We start from the raw sequence: 21,108 nt of genomic DNA, 5'->3' as shown, positions 1-21,108 counted from the left end.
GCGAAAGTCAAGTGATGCTACCCCACAGGTGGCGGCGTCATGCGCCTATGCTTTTCCATAGGGGCCGAAACGGGGCCGCGGGGCGACCTCGCTCTTCAGGGAGGCGTCTTTGCGGCTGCCTGAACTTGCCCCCGACTCCGACGCTGACCCCGCGTTTTCAGCGCGATTTTCTGCGGCGTTTCCCGGTGTGGGGACACGGGTAGTGGGGTCAGCGGCGCCGGGGGCGGGCGGGAGGCGGGGCTGGTTCTGTCCCCGCCGCGCCTGCTGAGTACCCCCCGTGGGAAATCCGAGGCACGTCAGGGGGGCGCGGGTTTATGGCAGGGGTCAGCTTTAGAGCACTCAGGGTTCAGGTTGCCAGTGCTGCCCCACCCCACCCCCCCCCCACCCCCCCGAAATCCTCGTTCCTCCTATTGCATAAGACAAGTATTCCAACTTTGACCCTCACAAACTCCTCTGGGATCTTAAGCAGTTGGGAAGTATCAAAACCGAGCAATATGCAGTAGCAGCATGATACTCAGGTCATTTCTTCTGGAAGGTGGAGGTGGCTTTTCCATCTGAGGATGTTGCTGGGGAGGAGAGTTGCCAACGGGCTCCCTGTGGGGCTGGAGGATCCAGGCATGGGACGATGCCCGGGAGCCCGGCAGAGGCTCTCTTTATGTTACATGTATGTTTTCCAGCAGTAGGAAGTGGGCACTTTAAACCCCAGGGGAGCTTGAGCCTCCTGTTGCTGCATTCAGAGCTGATGGCAACTTCACGGAGGCTTTGCCAGTGGCTGGGGAATGACTGAGCAAGGTACATGCCAGGAGGAGACAGCAACCATCCTTCCTGAGGACTGTCCAGCAGCAGCAGTGCCGCATTCCTGCTCCATTTCTGATCATCAAAATGAATAATTCAAAAGAGAGAAGGGTGCACTGAAAGCCTTTCCACAGGCTTTATTTATAAATCATAAGCCCCCCCGCTAAATAAACTTTTGAACACCTTTTGGTGACCTCATCAGCATAGCTGCAGAGCCACGGGTCCTTGTCACCACGACAGGCTCCTTGGTTGGGATAGAGATGCCATGGAAACATCCCCACCTCCTCTGATTCTTCACGTGCAGCTTCTGGATAGTTATTTTGTGGAAGAACAAAAAAAAAAGAAAAACCAAAACAAACAAACCGGTAAAAAAGGAGAGGGTGTCTTCCCCTGCATGCTGTGCTCCTACCTGGCTGCAGCTCCGAGAGGAATCTGTAATGTGCTGATTAGACTAACAGACTAAAAGCCGTGTCTTCGTGACTGAAGAGGAAAAAAAGCAATGGGAATCAATCAAAGGAACATCACATCTCCCACAGCCTCAGCAGCCTCTGCTTGGCCCGGCTGGCAGAGGTAGGACGGGGAGCTGCTCTGAACACCAGAGGCAGCTTTACTCAGCAGAGGGAGCTGCTGTGCCTGAGATTTTTTTGCTTGTGTGTTTTTAAAGGCTATTGAATGGTTTAGTGGGATGTTTAATTGACTCGTGACCGATAAAATCACATTGTAGCACATCGTCCCGAAAACAGCTGCACCCTGTGAATGCTTGGGACTATCTAAAAACACAAATAGCAGAGGGAAACTCAGGGCGACCCCTTTTTTCTGTCGGGATGCAACTGTGCGCTTTTTCTGCCTTTCCTGCTGTGCCACAGAGAGCTTTGTGTTACACCTGGCACCAGGGCCATGGGAGCAGCCTTGGGTACTGCAGTGACACCGTCTGCTGCCAGGTCTGCCTGAGAAGCTGGCCCTGGCAGGGCAGCAAAAGGAGCTTTTTGAGCTTCTGCAGGAGCTTTGCAGAAGCAGGGCAGAGAAGAAGAGTGTGTCCCAGTGGCTGCTGCCCATGCAGCAACACCTCTTGACAACAGCAGACTCGAGGACCCTGGCTTCTTTGACATCTCATCCAAGTTCTCACTCACCATTTTCAAGGACTTGCAGATGCCCAAATCATATCACAGAAAATTGATAGTGAGGAAAAAAACCAAACAGGAATATCCTAAGGCAACACTTGACCTTGCTTCTGCCACTCCAAACTCCTGGCAGAGGCATCAGAAGGAGTTTGAGCTGACCATGTATCATCCTTCCTGCTCCAGCCCATCCTCTGCAGCACAGCCAGGTGTAGCAGAGTCACAAACAAATGTAATACATCTTGATCCCTCCCAAAACATAAGCTGACCTGACACGGGAATTCTAAGAGCAGGAGTTTGTGGGCACAGATTAGTCTGGGGCAGTGGTTATAACTGCATCCCATTTGGCTGCACTGCTCCTCATGAGAGCCTCAGCAGCCAGTACCTTGCTGTGGGTGGCAGGTTTGATCTGGCATAGGACTGAGAGATCTCCATGTAGGCGACCAAGGTTTATTAGAGAAATTGCTAAATTCCAATGACTCGTATACAAAGACAAGCTGCAGTGCCTTCTGAAAGGCAAAGGTGTTTCTGACCCATAGAAACTGGTACAGGTTACCCAGACACCAGTGACCACAGCAGGCTTGACAGTAAAATAATGATCACCTCGCAGTTAATCTTAGCAGAGTCACGGTTTCTTCTACTTAGTACATCCAATGGGATGTGTACATTGTGTCAGCACAAAACTACCACCTCCTGCCTGCTGCCTTTCTGTCGCTATCTCAGCAGCATCTCTTCTGTCCCCACTTCATCCCAGGAGCTCTCCCATCCCTTATTTGCTGTGTTTAAACATCCGGAGCAACATATCTCTATGGAGAGTTTCTAAATTCAACATGAGGCTGCTCTTACCTTTAACTGGATGGGGGAATGAGAAGGTGCAGAACTCAAATCTGTTATTAGACCTTTAAACTAAAATTTAAAAGAAAGAAAACCCCAAAACAAAACCACTGTTCATTTCTCATGGAGAATTCAAACCCTTCACTGGCATGTTCCTAGGAATGGTTTTTTTTTTCTGCTTGGAACAGTTAGCCATCGTGGAATTGTATCCCGGAGCACCGTGGTGTCGTCCTGCCGGTGAGGTGAGCTGTCATAGCGCTGCACAGAGCAGTGTTGCTGTCCACACAGCCAGCACGAGGCTGACTGTCAGTCTGGGTGTGGGGTGAGGGCACAGGGACGGGGTGCCCGAGGTGCAGGAGCAGACCTCGTAACCATTCTTCGAGCGGCTCTCGTCGTGCTGCCCCGGCCTGGAGCGCGCCCCAGTCCTGCTGCTCCCGGCTGCCTCGGGGGCGTCAGCCTGCATGTCAGTGCACACCAGCCAGTCCCTGGCGATGGACTGTGGGTACCCGGGGTGCACCTCCAGCTCGCTGTCCAGCACCTTCCAGTACTCCTTGCCCTTGAAGAAGTAACTTGCACCTGCAAAGAGACCAAAACCCAAAGACAAGGTGAGCGGCCGTGGGTACTGTCCCAGAGGAAGGGCATAGGAGCACTTGGGAGCAGCAGAAGGGCATTCCCACCCCAGCTGAGCCCTGGGGAGTGGAGGCACATGAGATATCACTGCTTGCTGTCAATATCCTCTCTCACTGCAGGGAGGAATGCTCCAGAGGGTAATGGTGTGGCTGGCCAGGATCTCTCACACCAGCCAGGAGCCACCAGCAGTTGGAGGTGGACGGTGAGGTGCGGCCTGTTACGTGCAGAGTCCTAGAGCAGATGCACCTCCTGGTACTGTGGGTGTGTAGGGTCAAGGCCCTGTGAACCCGCAGCTGGACAAGCCATACACAACTCTCCTTCTTGTAATAGGGCATGGTAAGGCTGGAGACCCCACTATGCATTAATGATCTGGGGTGTGTGTTGCTGACCCTGGGCTCAGAAAAATAACCTGAGCCTGACAGGGCCCTGGTAACCTTCCACTCTCAAGTGCATCTTTCCCACTCTGAACTGGGAGGTTGTGAATTCTCTAAGCAGGCCCCACGCTAAGTACTCTTACCTATGGGCACGTCACTCTCAGTAGCTTTGGAAATTCAGCTTGAAAAGTCTCTGGAAGTGGCCTTCCCCTCTGCCTGGCTTAATTATTGCTATTACACCGTTAGGTCGCCAGTAAATAAACCCCGGAAGTGCCACTTTGTTGTGAGTGAATAGCTGGTTGTAAACATCTCCTGTGGCAAAATTTTTGTGGTCTTTTCAGGGGGAAGAAACCACTGAGAAATCTCATCCTCAGAAAATAAGTCGTAACTCTGGGAAAACATCTTTAAAAGTATTTTCTGTCTGCATCCTCGTATATCTAGCTAAAAATCCAATGACAGCAAAACCAGCGAGGACCAAATCAGCCCATACTAAGAAAAAATCACTGCAGAACATCATCAACTGTGTTCTTTCAATAAAGTGCAATAATTATCCCCCCACCCGATATTTTTGTTGCCTGTTTAAAATTACAGTCTTCTAGTAAGCAGTGTGGGGAGCTCTGGCTGGAATCACACCTCCCTCTTCAGCTTCCAGACACCAGGAATGGCCATCCCATTAGGGGCTCAGCATTTGTGTTGGTAGGCAGGGCTACAGCTCGATAGAGCACCAATTTTCTTTGCTGTACCTTTTTAAACTGCCATATGGACTTACCATCTGACCACCTCATGGCATCATCTAAAGGGCTGGGTATTCCCTTCCACAGGATGGCCGCCGAAGGATAGCCGGGGTCCATCCTCCGCTCATGGTCATCGTAGCGCCAGTAGAGATTGTCCTTAAAGAAATAAGTCTTGTCATTGTGAGCCCAAGAGAAAGCGGCGTCGATTCCTCCCAGGGGCAGGCCAAAGTCCGAAATGGGCCGCGGGTACCCTTCCTCCACGTTGTTGTCTTTGAAGACCCAGTATCTGTCTCCTGTGGAAAGGAAACAAGCACAGAATAAAATTGCATTTGTTTCACAGCCTAAATCAGTATTTCCCCGCAGATGAGCTGAGATAATGTTTTGTTACCTACTGTGGTGACAAAGCCTTGGGGCTGAACTCTGGGCATTTAAGGATGGGAAGAGGAAGGGGTCAGCCTGTGGGGGAACCTCTGGCTTTGAATAGTTACTTTCTTGTGTCAGGCTGTCCATGGACATTTGCCGCTGAAAGCATGACTGTCCCAGGACACGAACACGCTGACACCGTCAGTACAGTTGTCACTTTTATGTATTTGATGGAGGCATTTGGTTTTCTGCCCCTTGGATTTCTGCCTGATATCCAAAGAAACAAAGTTACAGGCAGCTTTTGTGGGCAAATCGGGTGCTTTCTGCCTGGTATTCGGCTCCTGAGAAGCCAAGCGTAGTCCACTTTGAAAAAGAAATCGCCACTTTCTAGAGCCAGAGGGGCTGAGAGACCGTGGGATATAAGGGATAGGAGAATGCACAGGGACTGGAAAAATCCCGTATGAGAAGTTCACTGCTCTTCAAGAGTCTTACACAGCCACCCCCCTGGCCCAGTCTTGGGGGGGGATGTCAATGTGGGGGTTTTTGCCCAATAAAAATGAAGCATGACGAGACTGGGCCCTGGTCTGTGTGAGAACAAGCAATTGAACCCAGATGTCTCAATTTTTTCATAAATCTCGAACCACTGGGACAGTTTTCTTCTTTTACAACTTCTGTTTGGTAACCTGGAGTGTCCTTTTAGGTATTGCGTAGCCTATTTTAGGGATCAGACTTTTTCCTCTCGGTTTTCTAGAATATCTGAAGAGGCCCCTAAATGCACGCCCGTGTATCAGCAGCAGGACCTTAGAGGGCAAGGTAATTTGCATTCTTCGGTTTCTGTCCAGGGATCAATGAAGCAGCGCTGAAGGGAGAGAATGAGACGTATTTTATGGCTGGAATAAAAACTCTGAGTTTATGTTGGGAGCTAGGCAGGGCTAACACGCACAGGGAATGCATGACCACAGAGCGTTCTGTCTGGCAGGGACAAGATGCCAGCTGTGGCACATCTGGAATTCCAGCCTCCTGAGCAGCTGGGAGGAGCCCCTGGACCTGAGCTCCCGGTTGGTTTTCTGTTCATCCCCAGCAGGGAGAGAAGGGAGGGAGGGAGGGAAGGAAGGAAGCGAGCAAGGGCCGCTGTGATCTACAGGCCTGTCTGGGAGGGTCTGGTGTCAGGCATAAAGGGTGGCACGCTCCAGCTGGCCCCATTCCCTCTGGGAAAGCAGAATAGGGCAGGCTGCCTGAGGCAGCTGCACACACACGGCAGAGCCTTCCGTACGCTGTTCCGTGAGGAGATGCAGGGCTTGGTGTGGCTCTGCAGGGCTCAGTGTGCCAGCGGTCCAGGAGGGCTTTCAGCTGTACTTGGAAAGGCTTCCGCAAGCGTAGAGGCTTACATGAGACGTGAGCCGTCTCTCTGGCCTGGCTGGGGGAACTGAAACCAAATTGTTGCTTCCAGAAGTGCTTGGTTAAGCCCTTCTGAAACCAATAATTGCACCACATTTCAAGCAGAATGGTTGGGAGATAAAAAGCAATTTCCAAACTGGAGGAATGGAGGGCTGGGATGTGTTTAGCACTTCAAGTGCATAACCTTGGTGAAACAAGAGTCGGTGCCTGCCAGGATCTTGAGTGACATTGAGTGCACGGGTAGCATCTAACCAGCATGGGTGGATGGTCTGTGGGGGACTCGGATATTTGTACAGAAACCAAGAGCTAAACTGTTCCTCCAGCTCTTCTGGAAAAAAAACCCCAAACTTGCAGGTTTTTTTAAATAAAAAGAGAGAACTATACCACTTATTTTAAGAAAAAATATAGTAACAGAAATATAATTATTAAAACCCAAGTCCTTCAGTTTCATTTTTATCCTGTTTTTTATCCTCTGTCTTCTTCTTTTCTCAGCAACAAATAGTAGAAAGAGAAAAGGTCAAAGGAGGAACAAAACACCTGTGAAGGGGGGGTTCCTGCTTGTGTTTCATTCTTGAAAAGCTCAGATTTTAGTTACATTTGGCTGAACTTTATCTTGAATGACATTTCCCACATTTTCTGGGGAACATGACCGCTACCCTTTGCTTGCCCTCCCTGCCAACTCATTTCTCCTGGCCCTGCTCGTGGACAACAGGTCTCAGACCTGCCCTTGAGATGCTTAACATCTGGCACTGGTGTCTCCTGCCTGGCACCACATTCTACACCTCCAGCACCATGTTTGCTCTCACCTTTGAAGAAGACAATCTTGTGGTCACTGGTTCTCTCGTAGACTGCATCCAGGCTGTCCAGGTTGAGCGGCAAGCCCCGCCAGAAACGGTGGATCTGAGCCGGCTGGAGGGAGACCAAGTGCTTATTGCGAGTCAGTCTCCAGAAGTACTTGCCTGGAGGGACAGACTGGACATTACTGAACCACACTCAACCCACCTTCGCTGGGGGGTGAGCGCCAGGTGGACGGCAGCATCAGGAAGCAAAGCATGTGAGGTGGGAGCCATGATTTAGAACCATCCTGCTTTCCAGCAGCAGCTGTGACTGCTTTTTTATTTCCAGCAGTTTTTAGAAGAAATCCCTCCCTTTTTTTTTTTATTAAAATAATCCTCTGGATGTTGCGCTGGAGTTGTTATACTCCTGGCCACAGTGTGAGGCTGCATCGCTGAGGCAGGGCAGGAGAGAGGAGCCTTTCGTCTCCTCCCTCCCTCTCTGCGCAGGACCTCCTGCGAACTGGTGGGACCAGGCACCAACAGCCTTAAGCAAGAGCATCCAAAAAAACATCCCTGTTCCTCCTCTCCTGGAGCAGCCACGGCTTCCTGCACACAGGATGTCCAGCTGCTTTCATGTTTGGAAATGTCTAGGATGTTACAATGAAACACAGAAATACCAGAGGAGTTTTTTTGTAATGAAGAAAGGGAGTAAGAAAATAGAGGAGGAGAAAACCATCTGAAAAAATCTGGAAGGGTTGAGGAGGGGAAGGAGGCCGAATTAAGGACTTTGGTACCATCTAGAGGTGCAGGATACTAAAACCAGGGACCGCAGTCTTGCGGAGTGTCCAGGATGCACGTACTGGTGGTGCCAGCAAATGCACTTTAACACCTGCAGCAGCACTGGCTCAGCTAGGAAAGAGTATTTTGGGGATTTCTGAAATATTTTGGATAATAGGAAAGGAAACAGATTTATCCTTTTTGGGAAGGATGCCAAACTTTTTCCTGCTAAAAGACACTTTTATGGGATTTCCTGAGGAGTCTTAATGGTTTTCAGGGGCAACTCCAAACCCAACTCTGCACCAGCTCTGGGATTCTCAGCCTTTTTGCAGTACATTTTGTGCTGTGTTTTCTCCAGAGAGCTCCACGCAGTGACGTGAGCCAGAGCAAGATGTTTAAGAGGCAACTCTCAACTTTGTCTTACATTTGTTATTGCCGGTTAGAAATTATTGCACATTATTTGCATCTGGTCTTGCATGGATTTCTGAGGGGAGATAAGCAACAGAAACCAAAGGTGCATCTTCAGATTTTATTCCCCACATGCTCAGCTCTTTCTTGAGAGCTGGCAGATTGTGACACCAGCTTTTAAAATTTTATGGACATTGGATCTTAGCCTAATAGTGCAGGAGGCAAAACTCTAACACTTTAACATCTGCAGAGAGGGAGTTTTATTCTAATTATAAGGATTTATATCATAGTCTTGTTCTTCTGCTCCAGTTTGCGTATTTGCTCTGTCTTACTGAAACATAAATGAATAATACATTCCAATATGGAAGGAATTGCCATAATTACAGATTCTTTTAAAGAACGTAAAAAAACCCAAGGATTCAAATTTGGTGGCCGTTTTACATCAATGGAAACATATGTAATTAAATAAAGATGATCTCTGCATCTGTAATTAACGAGGCACTAGACGAGGTCAGATTTTCACTTTTTTAGCAAGAAATACAGCTCAACTTAATTCCTTCTTTAGCACATCAGTATCTGAACTTTGAAGTGCCCTGGGCTCAGCGGAGACGCAAAGGGAAGCCTCAGTACTTTTGACATTTCATCCCTTTGCAAGCAATGGGCTCAGCTGGTGAGCAGCTGCAGCAGGGAAGCCTTAAATCTACCCCCAAACTCAGGAATAGCCTGAGCTGTTGGTTACTTTGGTTGGGTTTTTATAAGCTACCAGGAAAAAGAAAGAATATAAAGCACTTAAGTAACAAGGAATTCTGAACGTAATGGCCCCAGTCTGCCTGGGCTCACGATTTGCCATGGCCCAGCCTGCTCACCAAAGTGCTGCTGTTGCATGGATGATCATCAGCCAAAGCCAGATCCACAGGGGAATTTCTGCAATTAGCACGCAGAAATAATTTAAAAAACAAAATCCCAACTCCATGTTTGTTTAAAAAGCTCAATTTAAACCCTCCTCTGAGCTGGCAAACTGAACACGATGAAAGACAAGTGTGAGGTCCTGCTGCACTAAGATGTGGTTGATGGGCTGAGGCAATTGCTCTCTTTAATTCCAGGTAATTTTGATCCCAGCTGTGTCTGACACTGTCCAGACTTTGGCTGCCTCTGGCAAGACCGCTGCACCCACCATGGAGACACGCACACGCAGGCCAAAGGCGTTTAAAACTTCAGGAGTCCGTAGTGAGGCACCTACATCAAAACGAGCAGTGATTTCAAAGTGCAGAAAACCCAACACTGCCTTCAAAACAACAAACCTGTGAGCTCCGGGGAGCTCCAGTCCCAGTGCCTTTGCAGTGGAAGAGGCTTCTTTCCATCTAGGGAACCAGCTGGAGCAGCTCAGAACAAAATGCCTATCGAGGGACAGAGCTCGGCACCAGAGATCATTTAAATCCTGCCCCAGAGGTGACATCCCATTCCTTGGTGTGTAGGATGGTTCGGGGGCAGCAATGGGGGCTGCAAGGAAGGTGCTGAGGTCTGGAGGCAGACATGCAGCTGGCATCCACTGACCCTGTGCTCTGTACATTTGCTTTTTGGACTGCAATAAATATATCCAAAAATAGACACTGAGATGGATTTCTCTTTACTTCATCACTTTTTCCCCTCCGAGGGACAGACAGCCATTTATTCTGACACCAGTTTGTGTCTCTGAGTTTCCCTTCTTCACTGTGGCTTTTTGGAGATGGCATCTGAACAAATAATGTTGTGGAACTGCCTCGATATTATGCTTCCCTCAGGGCACGGGCAACACCAAATTCTCTGGAGCCCTTTTGCTGTTCTTGCCTGTGACGCAAGGCTCACACTGTGATACCCAGATGCCTGGACACTGCCGCTCATCCCCGGGGCAAACGCTTCTGCTTCCCTGGTGGATGGCTTTGGGGTGGCCAAATGGTGACCAGGGATGCAAAGAAACACCCACGGGCATTTTTACATCTTGGATAGATGAGAAAGCAAGCCCAGAGAGTCCACCCTACACAGGCTCTGCGCAGCTGAGAAGGCACCCGATGGGATCCTCGTCAACAGCTGGGCACCCCGGGAACGCGCTGCCAGCAAGGGTTTGCTGGCATGAAACCAGATGGTCCTCAGTTGTGTACATACTGTCTTTGAGAGACGCATGGTGAGCAACATTAGGGAGGGTGAAGTGGGGGAGGAAAGGAAGGCTGGAAGTATACAGGAAAAAAGCGGTGGAGTGCTGTTGCTGCTCTGCTCATCCTTGGTTCAACCTCAATTTTGACTCTGATAGCACAAACATCAGATTTTAGTTCTTCACCTGGGCAGTCCAGTGTGACAGATCAGAGTAAAAACTCCTGTGCTGGATCGTCACCGGTGCAGCCACACACTCAAGTATGTGAGATGCCTCCTTGGGTCTGTGGGAGCAGCCCACAAGCCCCAGCCAGCTCATCCTCACCACCCACCCCAGCCCGTCCCACGCTGCGCTGCCTCCGGTGCCAGCACAGCAAAGCCACCGCAGGGTGACACAGACCCCTGGTGCTCACCTTTGAAGAAGAAAGCCTCTCCCCGGATCTGGGCCACTGCATCGAAGTGCGTGTTGCACCTGTTGGGCACATCCCGCCTGAGCCTGTGGAGAGATGCCCAGGTGAGCAGGGCCCAGGCAGGCAGTGAGGGGCTATGTCTCCCCGATGCCTCCTATCCCACGGACTGAATCACCTCTGCTCCTGGAGACTACGGGCTGTGCCCATCTGTCACTCCTCATGCTCAAGCCCAGCCACGTGCATGGGGATTTCCAAGGTGAGCTCAGGCAACCCTCAGCCTGAAGACAGCTTGAGCTGACAACCCTGGGCCACCAGACGCCATTGCTGAGAGTCAAGTGAGGACACACTCTACATCCACCAGCTCGTGTAGCTGGTGAGGGCTGAGCTGGCTTCCCACTCCCAGTTGCACAGCGTGGCTTGGCCAGCTGCCCCAGGGCAGCAGGATGTGGAAAACAGCCAAGCAGCCTCTTGCTCCAGCAGCTTGGGATGCTGCTGCTCCAGGGCTGAGCTCCAAAATGCCAGTGAGAGGTGACAGAGCTGCAAAGCAGAAAGCAGCTGAGCCTAAACAGAGGGACTCGAAGGAGCTATGTGATAACCTGGTGAAAGATACCTAGTGAAAGCCACCTGGCAAGTGGCAGCTGAGATACTAAGCTGCTTTAACAAGGTGGGTGGGGAAGGCACAGAGTATGAAGGACTGAGAGAGCCACAAAGCCCACATAAGAAATGATGACTGATGGAGGAACAAGGAGAGGATGATGGGAACATGCACCGAAAAGCAGCTGTGGGTGATAGGGAAGCATAAATCTATCCTGCTGATAGAAAAATTGTGCTGGGCTGCCAGCACCAGTTTCACAGCCCTCTTTGGCCACAAAATGACAGATGTGGAGGCAAACCCCATCCACCCTCCCAGCAGACAAGGCAAGAACAAGGGGTTGGCATGAGCAAGTTTCCTGCTGCTCCTGCTGCTGGTGTGAGACGGTGGCCTCCCACAACAGCAGGGAGAAAGGCTCTCATATTTCTAGGTCCAAACGTGGCCATAAGGACCCTGGTGGACAAGAGCCATTAGAAGCTACGCACAGAGAAACATAACTAATGGCATTCAGCATGTTCAAACAAAAGGAGCACGAGGTGAAGGTGACCTGCTCCATCTCTGCCGCTCTCACTTGGGGCACTCTTGGTGTCTGGCAAAAATGTGTGTGACCATAACCTCCTGCCTTTTTGTTCAGTGTCTCTTCTTCTCTTAACTGTCCTGCTGTCCTGGTCAACATTTATTAATGGGCAATATCCAGTACTTTCCTTAATGAGACCATGCTGGTTGCTTGATGACACTCGGGGTAAGCAGCCCTTTGCCAATGCTAACCTGCGTTGGAGTTGTGCTATCAGTCCACTTGTTCCAATATTCACTCCCTCGGGTACATTAGGGAGTTGCTCAGTGTGGAATGATTTCGGTAACTTATGCTTGTGCAATTCAGGATATTGCTGAGGAAGTTTGATTAAAATTGAGGCAAGGATGAATTTATCTAAGGGTGATGGTGACAAATTTCCACTAATACGAGTAAAACGTGTGAGTCAGCCAAATATCCAGAGGTCCAGAGAGAAATACCAAAGCCAGAGTGAACAGGCAAGAGATACTGATGAAGCAGAGCTTCACTACTGCACATCCTTTGCGGGAGAGGAAGGAATTTGACTTACTGGACAGTGGAGCGGTTCTCTGGCAGCTCTGGCAGGATTGGATGGTCATCTGTTTCACTTACTTCAGGCTTGGCTGTGGGGGACACAGATTCCCTGACTCCTGTGTAGAAAAGAAGCAGTAATGGGGTACACCATCCTCCCCACCAACTCCACTCACCCCAGAAAACAGCTATTCCAGTGTGTCCTGCCATGACAGGAACAGGCTATAGCAACGTGAGGGACACAGACTTACCATAGAGTTGCCAGATCCGGACTTTGTCCTCGTAAGGCAGGTCGTACTTCAGAGGATCCCCCACTGGACCTTGGTAGTAGGGTCTCATGATAGACTCTATGGCAGAGATGTGGGTCAAGCCAATGGCATGGCCAAACTCATGGACAGCTACAGCAAATAGGTCCATCCCATGAGTGTCTGGAGATAAGGACAAAATTGAAATAAAAGTCACTAAGTGCTGATAGTAATTGGGGGATTTGGGTGGGCTGCAAGGGTTGTAAGTGGAAGTGTAGGTTGATGTTGGATAAACTGGAAAGAAGAGCTTAGGAATAGGTAAAGTTTGAAAAAGGCATTTTTTTCCAGTCGGAGACTGAAGTGTAGCATATGAAAATGGAATGCAAGCCAGACATCAGCCCACACCAGCCTGGGTATCACCCTTTTTATTTCCAGATCACTGTTGGCACCTGAGAAAAAGCTGGACAAAAGGCTGAAACAGCAACCACATCACAACCATCTGCTGACAGGCACTGCAGAAGCTGGGCCAGAGCAGTCACTCTCTGCATCTCATGTCTGCTGCAGCTGCTGACACAGCCTTTACGTTGCCCAGAATACCGGATTTCTGCAGCCACCAGCCAGAAGCTCATCACATCCTGCGACAGTAAGCCGGGGAGTGCCGGCAGTGCCCGCCTGCCCACGGCGCTCTGCGGGGCTTTCCCTTCCTGGCCTCGCACGCTGCTGCTCTGGCCAAATCCATCCCTTGGCCTTCCTGTATGCACACAAATGCAGGAATGCTCATCTGGTCATCAGCCACCGACCTGCTCTTCTCACTGCTGCCGTGACGTGGGTAGGTGACCATGTCCAGCTTGTTTTTAGAGGATTTATCATCTTCTCCTGTTACACACCTTGTGCTGGCAGGGCTGCAGCTCTTGTGGCTGCTCCCTTGGGCAAACAGTTTGATCATCACACGCCACAATGGGCATTAGGGAGACATTGTTGAACATCAATACCTCCTTTGATGACTTTTTTCCTTCAGTCTGGGCTATCTCTGCTATATTCTCTTTCCCCAAATTTCCTTATTTGCAATCCAGCTCCCAGTGCCTCACACCACACCCACATATAGACCCATCTTATCCTCTCCAGAGCCTGAGACACTCATGAAAGGGGTTAATGCTCATTTCCAAACATACATCACTGCTACCAAAACCAAGGAGGAGCTGCTCCCAGGAGCTGTATGGGACTGAGCCTGCTTGGTGCATTCCCACCACCCAGCTCCCGACAGGCTGGGCCACACATCCGTATAATTTCTGCCCCTCTCTGCTCAGCAATGTCCTGCAGAGCAGTACCAGAGGGTGGCAATGATTATAAGTGTGGTTCTTACAAAGATCATGATGTCAATATTGTAATAAAGAAGCAGCGAGGTTGGAAAGGTCCCTGTGGAGCTCAGGGGATTGTCACATTCCCTGAGAATGGCTTGAGACTAAGAAGATGGCTACTTTTTTGCACAAAATTAGCCATGGCTGATCCTGCCCAGTCCTTAGTGCTCCTCACCAGGCTTGAGGTGTTAGAGCAGGGAGATATCTTTTGCTGAGTTTTGCCTTTTCCTTCATAACTGTTATTTGCAGTGTCTGTAACCAGCTGAGATTTTTATAACCTATGCTGTTTTCCCTGGCACTAAGAGAGAACAAGACATATGCTCTCTGACATTTTAATGCCGGACTGACAACCTTGGGGATATTTTTATATCACCTACCAAGTAGTTGTTTTTGAATCAGTAGGGAGAACAAAATAAATAAAAGATGAAGCTCGGATAGCTCAAAGATCTTCAAAATAGAGGGCAGCTTTTCGCTGTCAGGCTCATCCCTCATCCCTTGGTGGTGCTTGGAGGGACACTCCCTCCAGGAATGCTGGCTCTGAGCTCGCTCCTTCACATGAGTTTGTTTCACAATGAGCATTCCTAACCACCAGCTGCAAAACTGACTCCATCACTAACACATCCGCTGTGGCAAGCTGCTGACTGCAGCACTTGCCTCTGCCCTGTACATCTGCAGATCAAAACTGCTGCTTTTTTTTCCCTTCCTGATAAGAGCCATCAGTTGGGGCTGCACAGCAGCATGAAGCAAGGAGCAGGTGTAATCCTGAAGGATCAGCCTGTCCAGACCTTTAACTTTTACCTCAAGACCTCCTCCAGCACCCCTGGTGAACACTCCTGCCCACAAACACCCAGGGGGATGGACAGAGGTCAACCAGTGGGCAGGAAGAAGGTATTAGCTTGTTTCAGAGAAGACAATTAGGTTTAACCAAAGTTGTTAGGCTGTGGCAGCAGGATCCCACTAGGAGACTGGCAGAGGAGGTGGCATGACAAGTAAATTAGCAGCTGGTGGCTGCAGAGAGGACATTCTGTCAAAACATGCCTGACACGAAGGCTGGGGACCTGATCCCCACAGATGATTTTGCAGCTGACGAACACTTGCTTCTGATACTCCCTCTGCTTATTAAAACTCTGCTTTAGATGAGGTGAAAATAAAAAAGAATAGAACTGCAACTTGTAACCATCCTGATGTCAGGTAACAATCAGGAGATGGCAGGAAAAAACTGGGCCTTCTTCCCAGCAGAACACAGAGCCCCTTACCCTAATAGTATACTTTAAAAATAGGAAACTTGGGCATGTGGCAGTGAAGCCACCCAAAACATGCCAAAGGCACAGAATGCAGTCCCCATCCAAGAGCTCCACCAGCCACATACCCAACCTGCAACCTTCCATATCCCAGAAGAGATGGGGACTGGGGTTGGGCAACAGGGAGCTCTGCAATTGCTGGCAGGATAAGGAGAAACATGGAGATGCCATTGAGACTTCCAGGAGCATAAGTGTGTCCTCAGCACTGCCTGAGCTGATTTTGCTAGCAAGGCTGAGAGAGGAATCAGAAGAAGAAGATGGGATCCTGAAGCCTGGGGTGAAGGTGTGGCAGAGACTAAACCACTCCAGCCACCAGAGAAGAAGAGGGAAATTGTGAGCCCTTGTGTTTGGCTGCAGGTCTCCCACCCTGACTTACCTGATGATCGGAAGGTCCAATATTCGTCATCGTCAAAATGAGTGTCCCCTGCTGTGTGATGGTCTCCAGGGAAGAAAGCATGTGCCACCGTCCCACCAGGCCCGTCGAAGGGATAGCCATCATGGTGATCTGCCTTGGAGAAGTCTATCTGGATGTCAGCATTGTTTCCTGCCACTTCATGGAAATTCAGCGGGGTGATGTCACTCCAGACCTTCAGGGCATAATACATCAGGGCTCGGACAGTGTCGTGGCCCAGGTGGGACTCTTTTGGGAAGGTGCGAACTCTGAAATAAAGAGGGCAAACAAGAGGATGGGTCAGTAGCATGAGAGATCTCCAAGAATCACCCAAACTGGCTCTGCAGGTGCCTGTGCATCAGCACCTCAGTGAGGCCTTCAGAATTTTTTTCATTTTTGGGCTGAGCTGGAATGGAAGAAAAGTCAATGTTTCCTGTATAACCCAACTTTGAAAAAGAATTCCTAATATAATTGATTTGATACAGGAAATGAAAAGACAAAGAAGCAGCAAGGCACCTTGGCTTCTAAAGGAGTATATTTAGATAATCTTTCATTGACAATTTTGACAAAAATATACACACTTTCCAAGTAAACATACCGTTGACTGAGTAATTATTGACAAAAGCCAATTCCAATGGATAACTTCTGACCAGCTCTACCCCAGTATTACCCCAGTAATAACAGATACGTTATTTTTTGTGCACCAGCATACCAGCCAAAGTGTTCATGAAATATTCGTGGTTTGACAGATTTTTAAAGGCTAAAGCAACAATTATGATCACCTCACTTGCCCTCCCACGTAATACAGCTGTGACAGCATCACTTGGTACCGCACCGCTCCCCGTCACCAACGGGCAGCAATGACTTAACTACACTTCAATAGGTAATTACAGGTGTCAGAAGGGGATGTCACAGTACTCAAGCTCTTCCTGAGTAGCGATTTGAGTGCTAAGAGATGCCATGGATCAGAAAAGGGGAGTAGGAATGACTTCGTTGCTGAGGTTGGGAGCTTTTGCTTTCACAAATATTCACGTAAATCCCATGCCCTCAAGAGACAGGCAGCCCAAAGAAGGCACCACCTTCAGGCCAGGGCGAAACTAGTCAGGATTAAATCTAGGATAGTGCAAAAATGGACTTGTGAGAATAAGCAGAAATCTCAGTAACAGTTCCTCTGAAGTGCTTGGGAAGCTCCAGAGATGGTGGGAATGAGTGGGTGAATCAGGCAAAACACATCACAGCCAAATGAGCAAAAATCATTCATAGCTTCGCCTTTGCTATCTTTAAACTCTTTGGTTTGGAAAGAAAAACCTTATTGACTAATCTAAATGACTGAACATACTTATAACCAGATGATTGTGGAGCTTCAAAGAAAACACATTTGTAAAGGAGACAGCACAGAGGTACAAAAAGTATGAGCACAGGATTAGAAAAGACAATTTTTAGGCAATTTTTAATTTATAGAAGAGACTGTGTCTGGATGTAATCCTCCACAGTACAGAGAAAAAGGCCACCTGGATTCCAGATATTCATTAACTATCTGTCTTCATTTTTCATAGCATTCCTCGGGATTTAGGTAAACCCTTTGCTGCTTTAATTTCTACTGAGTAAGTCATTATATGTGTAAATCACACCATGTTTAGTCCAGGAATTATGACCTTTCTCCAAAATCATGGTGCCTAAGGCACAGAGTCACATTTGGGGACACTATCTGCTCTTTCCTCCTCAAGGCCTGCTCACCACGTGAGCTGTTTTCCTTTCCTTTTTTTTCCAGCTGTAGAATGAGGATAATAAATCACATCTCCCTTGTACAAGGATGGTGTATAGAAAGCCCTGTCTAAAAAACCAAATATTATTAATATTCCTCCCAACATCTGACTCCAGAAACATTACATTAAGGCAGAAACAGTATCAATACCTATTTTACTTCTTATAAAAAGTCCTGCGTCTCTGAGCTGACCCACATTTTATTAATATGCTGCAGGTGTAGGTGAGAAGTCCCTTATCTTTTATTCATTATCACTGTCATTTTTCAAGAGAATCCCATCAGGGTTTTTCAATGCAGCGTCTGATTTCATTGCTGGAGCTCTGCTAATTGTTTTCAATGAGATTAGGAAAAGACTGTTATGCTGATAGGATGTTTGTTGGCCTTGCATCACCCAATTCCACTGAAAAGGAGGCACATTTCTAACAGCATGCAGATAAATAAGCTTCCTCCTACCTTTATTTATTTAGTAGTAGTAGTAGTAGTAATAGTAGTAGTAGTAATAGTAATAGTAGTAGTAGTAAATGGTGCTTAGCTTCCCAGTGGATGTAAATCCCTTCTGAGACTCCTCTTACAGAGCTTGGATCTTGGGCAAAAGCCTGGTGTGAGTAATTGGAGAGAATGCTCCAGACAGCCTCTGCCAAGCCGGAGGGAGGGTGATGAGGACTGAGCTGCTCAGTTCCCCCAACCACCCCACCGACAATGCCCTAAGCTGTAGGGTCAGTCACATCCCTCTGCAAATCACACTCTGGGACATCCTGAGGAGTCTATCCCCGTGGTGGATGGGGCTGCAGGAGGGAGCATCAGCCATGACACTGGAACTGGCAGTTGCCGAGCTGGATGTGGTGCTGATGGGCACAATCGGATGCCAAGGAGAAAATCTCCCCTCTGCGTTTAGAGCTCAGCCAGGCAGAAGCACTGCCGTGCAGATAAATGAATGCTGACTCTCACACAGTGCTGCCAGTCCTTCACGTGTCCTCTGAGTCACCTCCTTTGCCTGACTCACCCTAACCAGACTTTGTGTCTGGGGTGGTTCATAAGGAGAGACTGGAGAGGACTGATGTGCCTCTGTTTGCCGTTGAGGGGCACCCACACCTATTTTGATTTCTGGGTTGCTTATTGGTTTTTGTCCTCCCAAAGACAAAAGTGGGAGAGTATCAGTGATGGATGAGAAATCAATAGGTCATTAATGAAAGCACTCTTTCACTTTCCCAGCCCTGAAACCACAGACAAATAAAATAAATGCAGAGAACTACCAAACACAGCAGGCTAAGGACTGCTTGATAAACCCACACTGATTTTTCTCACAAGAGGAGGGAAGAGGGGATAGTTAAAAGGGTGGATGCTTTCTGCCTTGGCAAAGTTGCTTTTCCAGCTGCCCAGAGCCATCCATGGCACAGCAGCCCTGATCCAGTGCTACCCTGGCAGTGCTGCAACATCCCATTCCCAATGTCACAGGAGGAATGCAGTGGGTGCTTGAACCTTCCATCAGCCCTCTCCCAGCACTTAGACTGTCATCCAAAAATGTTCAGTTTTTTCATTCTCCTGTCCTTTATCATGCACAGAATGCCAGTCACCCACAAGCCATTGTGCCTCCACACACCTGCCTGCTCTCTGCTTCAGCTGATCGGGGATTTTCCTATGAGGGTCCCAGTTGCCTGTGACAGGGGCATTACAACAACCCTAAGGCAGCTTGACAACTTGGCCTACTGTCACCCCCAGACATGGGGCACAAGGCAGTCTGGGCTTGGGATGGGAGGTCCCTATGGCAGGATGCCACTGATTGAAGGACAAAGCAGGAAGATCAGGACCGCTGTGGGGATGGGAGTGCGGGACTGAGGGTTGCACACCCTTCCCCTTGACTGCCACCCCTCCGTGCCTGAACACATCCACATCCTGGGCTCAGGCAGTGGCACACCTCCCCTCAGGAGGCGGCTCAGGACACTCACAGCAAGGGTGGGCACTGACTAGACAGGTGTCACTGCTCCTCTGCCAGTGGGGTCAGTCTGCACCCGCTCCGGCACCCCATGACCTGAGCATCGCAGTGTCCGAGACTGCAGCTCTGATGAGGTGGCACAAGGGAGTAGTCCTTAACTAAAGACAGATGAAAGCCAGCTCAGTTCAGCACTGAAAGAAAAAAACTGGGAAACTTAAAAAGCTGAGCTTCCAGGCTGCCCCTGCCTCAGGGAGCTCAAAGTGTGCAGAGATGGGTCATGGCCCTGCTTCTGCACTTCCCAGGACTGTGGGGAGACAGCGAGCACTGGGAAGAAATGGAGATGCCATCTATGAACTCCCCCTCTGTGGGGCGTAACCAGAAGCAAGAAAGCAAAATCAGCAAGTGACAAACCAGGCTGCAAACATGAGGAGGAAGTGGCTGCGGGCAGCTCCGGCGCTGATGCCGGCAGAGGGCATCCACAGCACGCCACTCTCTCAGCAGCTGCCTTGGCACCTGGGGAGAGCATAGGGAAAATAAAGTAATAACAAAAACAATCCTGTGAAAATAAAATTTCTATGCTGTAATATCCTGGAAACTCTACATGGAGATGAGGCACAGAAGACCATCTATTTCTGATGCTGTAATGGGATGCTACAAGGCTGTACTGTGAGCCGTGCAGGATGCAGCCTGTGCTGTTTTGCTCCCTGAGCCCTCCAGTCCCACCAGTTGGTTGTACTCAAAGGTAAAAAGAAGAAACCTGAATGACCTGTATATCTATAAAATTTTGTTTGCCCAAAATTGCCTTTTCAATCAGTGCACATGCCTATTTCGAGGCCCTCCTTTCCTACAGCTTTGCTTACCTGTTTATCTCAGCCTTGCAATTGTTCACGTTTTTCTTCAACTTTTAAATCCATGTCAGAGTAGCATTTAGTTTTGTTTTCCTCTTTTAAAATCTTCAATCAATGTGTAAAAGGTAAGCGAGTAAAACTTTATGTCTCTGTTGGCTGATTTTCATGGTATTTTCCAAAAAGCCAGTTTAATCTCAAGTGCTAGATGTAAATACTACATTGGAGTATCTGTAATGCTATAGCCTTCTGCTGGCTGCAACCTGCAGCTGTAAAATACAGTCGTTTCTTGGACAAAAGCCAAGCTCTTGGAAAGGATCAAAGAATAAAAAGCAGAAATTACTTTGTCAGGAGATGGATTTTTTTTTATGCCTTACATATAATATTGTCTCACACCTAAACCGCTTTTTATGGCATCCTTGCTGCAGCATCACAGTTTCCAAGGGGGTGGGAGGCGGGGCATATCGCAGGACTGCACCCATCAGAACAGTTGGACCCCATTTCACCTCCACGTTTCTCTCCAGCCTGGAATTGAGGATACTGTGTCAGCACATCCGAAGTCCTGGTGGCACCTGCAGTGCCAGTCCCCTGACCGTGCTGCCCAGCCACCACACCTGCCCTGCCATGGGATGTCACTCAGGTTTGTCAGGAGCTGCTGGGGTCAGGCTCTGCGCAAGCCATGCCCCTGCACTGGCTCTGGCAGATTCCAGAACACCAGGGTAGGTGTTTTTGTTGCTCCCAAAGGATTGTCTCCTTTCTGAAATGTGAAGTTTATTCCCCTTTCCCCATCGAGTCAGGGCTGGGCAACAGGGAGACAGGCTGAGTTTTTATAATATGGGTCACTTTATGACAT

The 21,108-nt window shown here is 49.0% G+C and overlaps 1 protein-coding gene and 1 long non-coding RNA gene across 3 annotated transcripts in view; one reads left to right on the top strand and one right to left on the bottom strand.

Moving 5' to 3' along the window:
- Nucleotides 1–2,343: 2,343 nt before the first annotated feature.
- Nucleotides 2,344–21,108, bottom strand: part of MMP17 (matrix metallopeptidase 17) — a 60,349-nt gene continuing 41,584 nt past the window's right edge. For both annotated transcript variants that reach the window (XM_042034928.1, XM_042034929.1), the window contains 7 exons: nucleotides 15,698–15,981; nucleotides 12,669–12,845; nucleotides 12,437–12,536; nucleotides 10,748–10,830; nucleotides 7,053–7,205; nucleotides 4,521–4,778; nucleotides 2,344–3,323 (listed from right to left, as the gene is read on the bottom strand). In XM_042034928.1, the coding sequence (XP_041890862.1) occupies nucleotides 2,998–3,323; nucleotides 4,521–4,778; nucleotides 7,053–7,205; nucleotides 10,748–10,830; nucleotides 12,437–12,536; nucleotides 12,669–12,845; nucleotides 15,698–15,981 (1,381 nt within the window). In that variant the 3' untranslated portion in view covers nucleotides 2,344–2,997. The remainder of the gene's footprint in view (nucleotides 3,324–4,520; nucleotides 4,779–7,052; nucleotides 7,206–10,747; nucleotides 10,831–12,436; nucleotides 12,537–12,668; nucleotides 12,846–15,697; nucleotides 15,982–21,108) is intronic.
- On the top strand, nucleotides 3,318–4,312 carry LOC121667825. The gene is made up of 2 exons (XR_006017162.1): nucleotides 3,318–3,713; nucleotides 4,093–4,312. It is a non-coding gene; the product is annotated as an uncharacterized LOC121667825 (long non-coding RNA).

The sequence above is a fragment of the Corvus kubaryi genome, unplaced genomic scaffold (assembly GCF_017639235.1).
Source record: "Corvus kubaryi isolate FWS band 111438036 unplaced genomic scaffold, C.kubaryi_AGA036_p1.0 37382, whole genome shotgun sequence".
NCBI classification, from domain to species: domain Eukaryota; kingdom Metazoa; phylum Chordata; class Aves; order Passeriformes; family Corvidae; genus Corvus; species Corvus kubaryi.
Note: the sequence above shows the minus strand (reverse complement) of the source record. Positions and strands in the feature narration are given on the sequence as shown.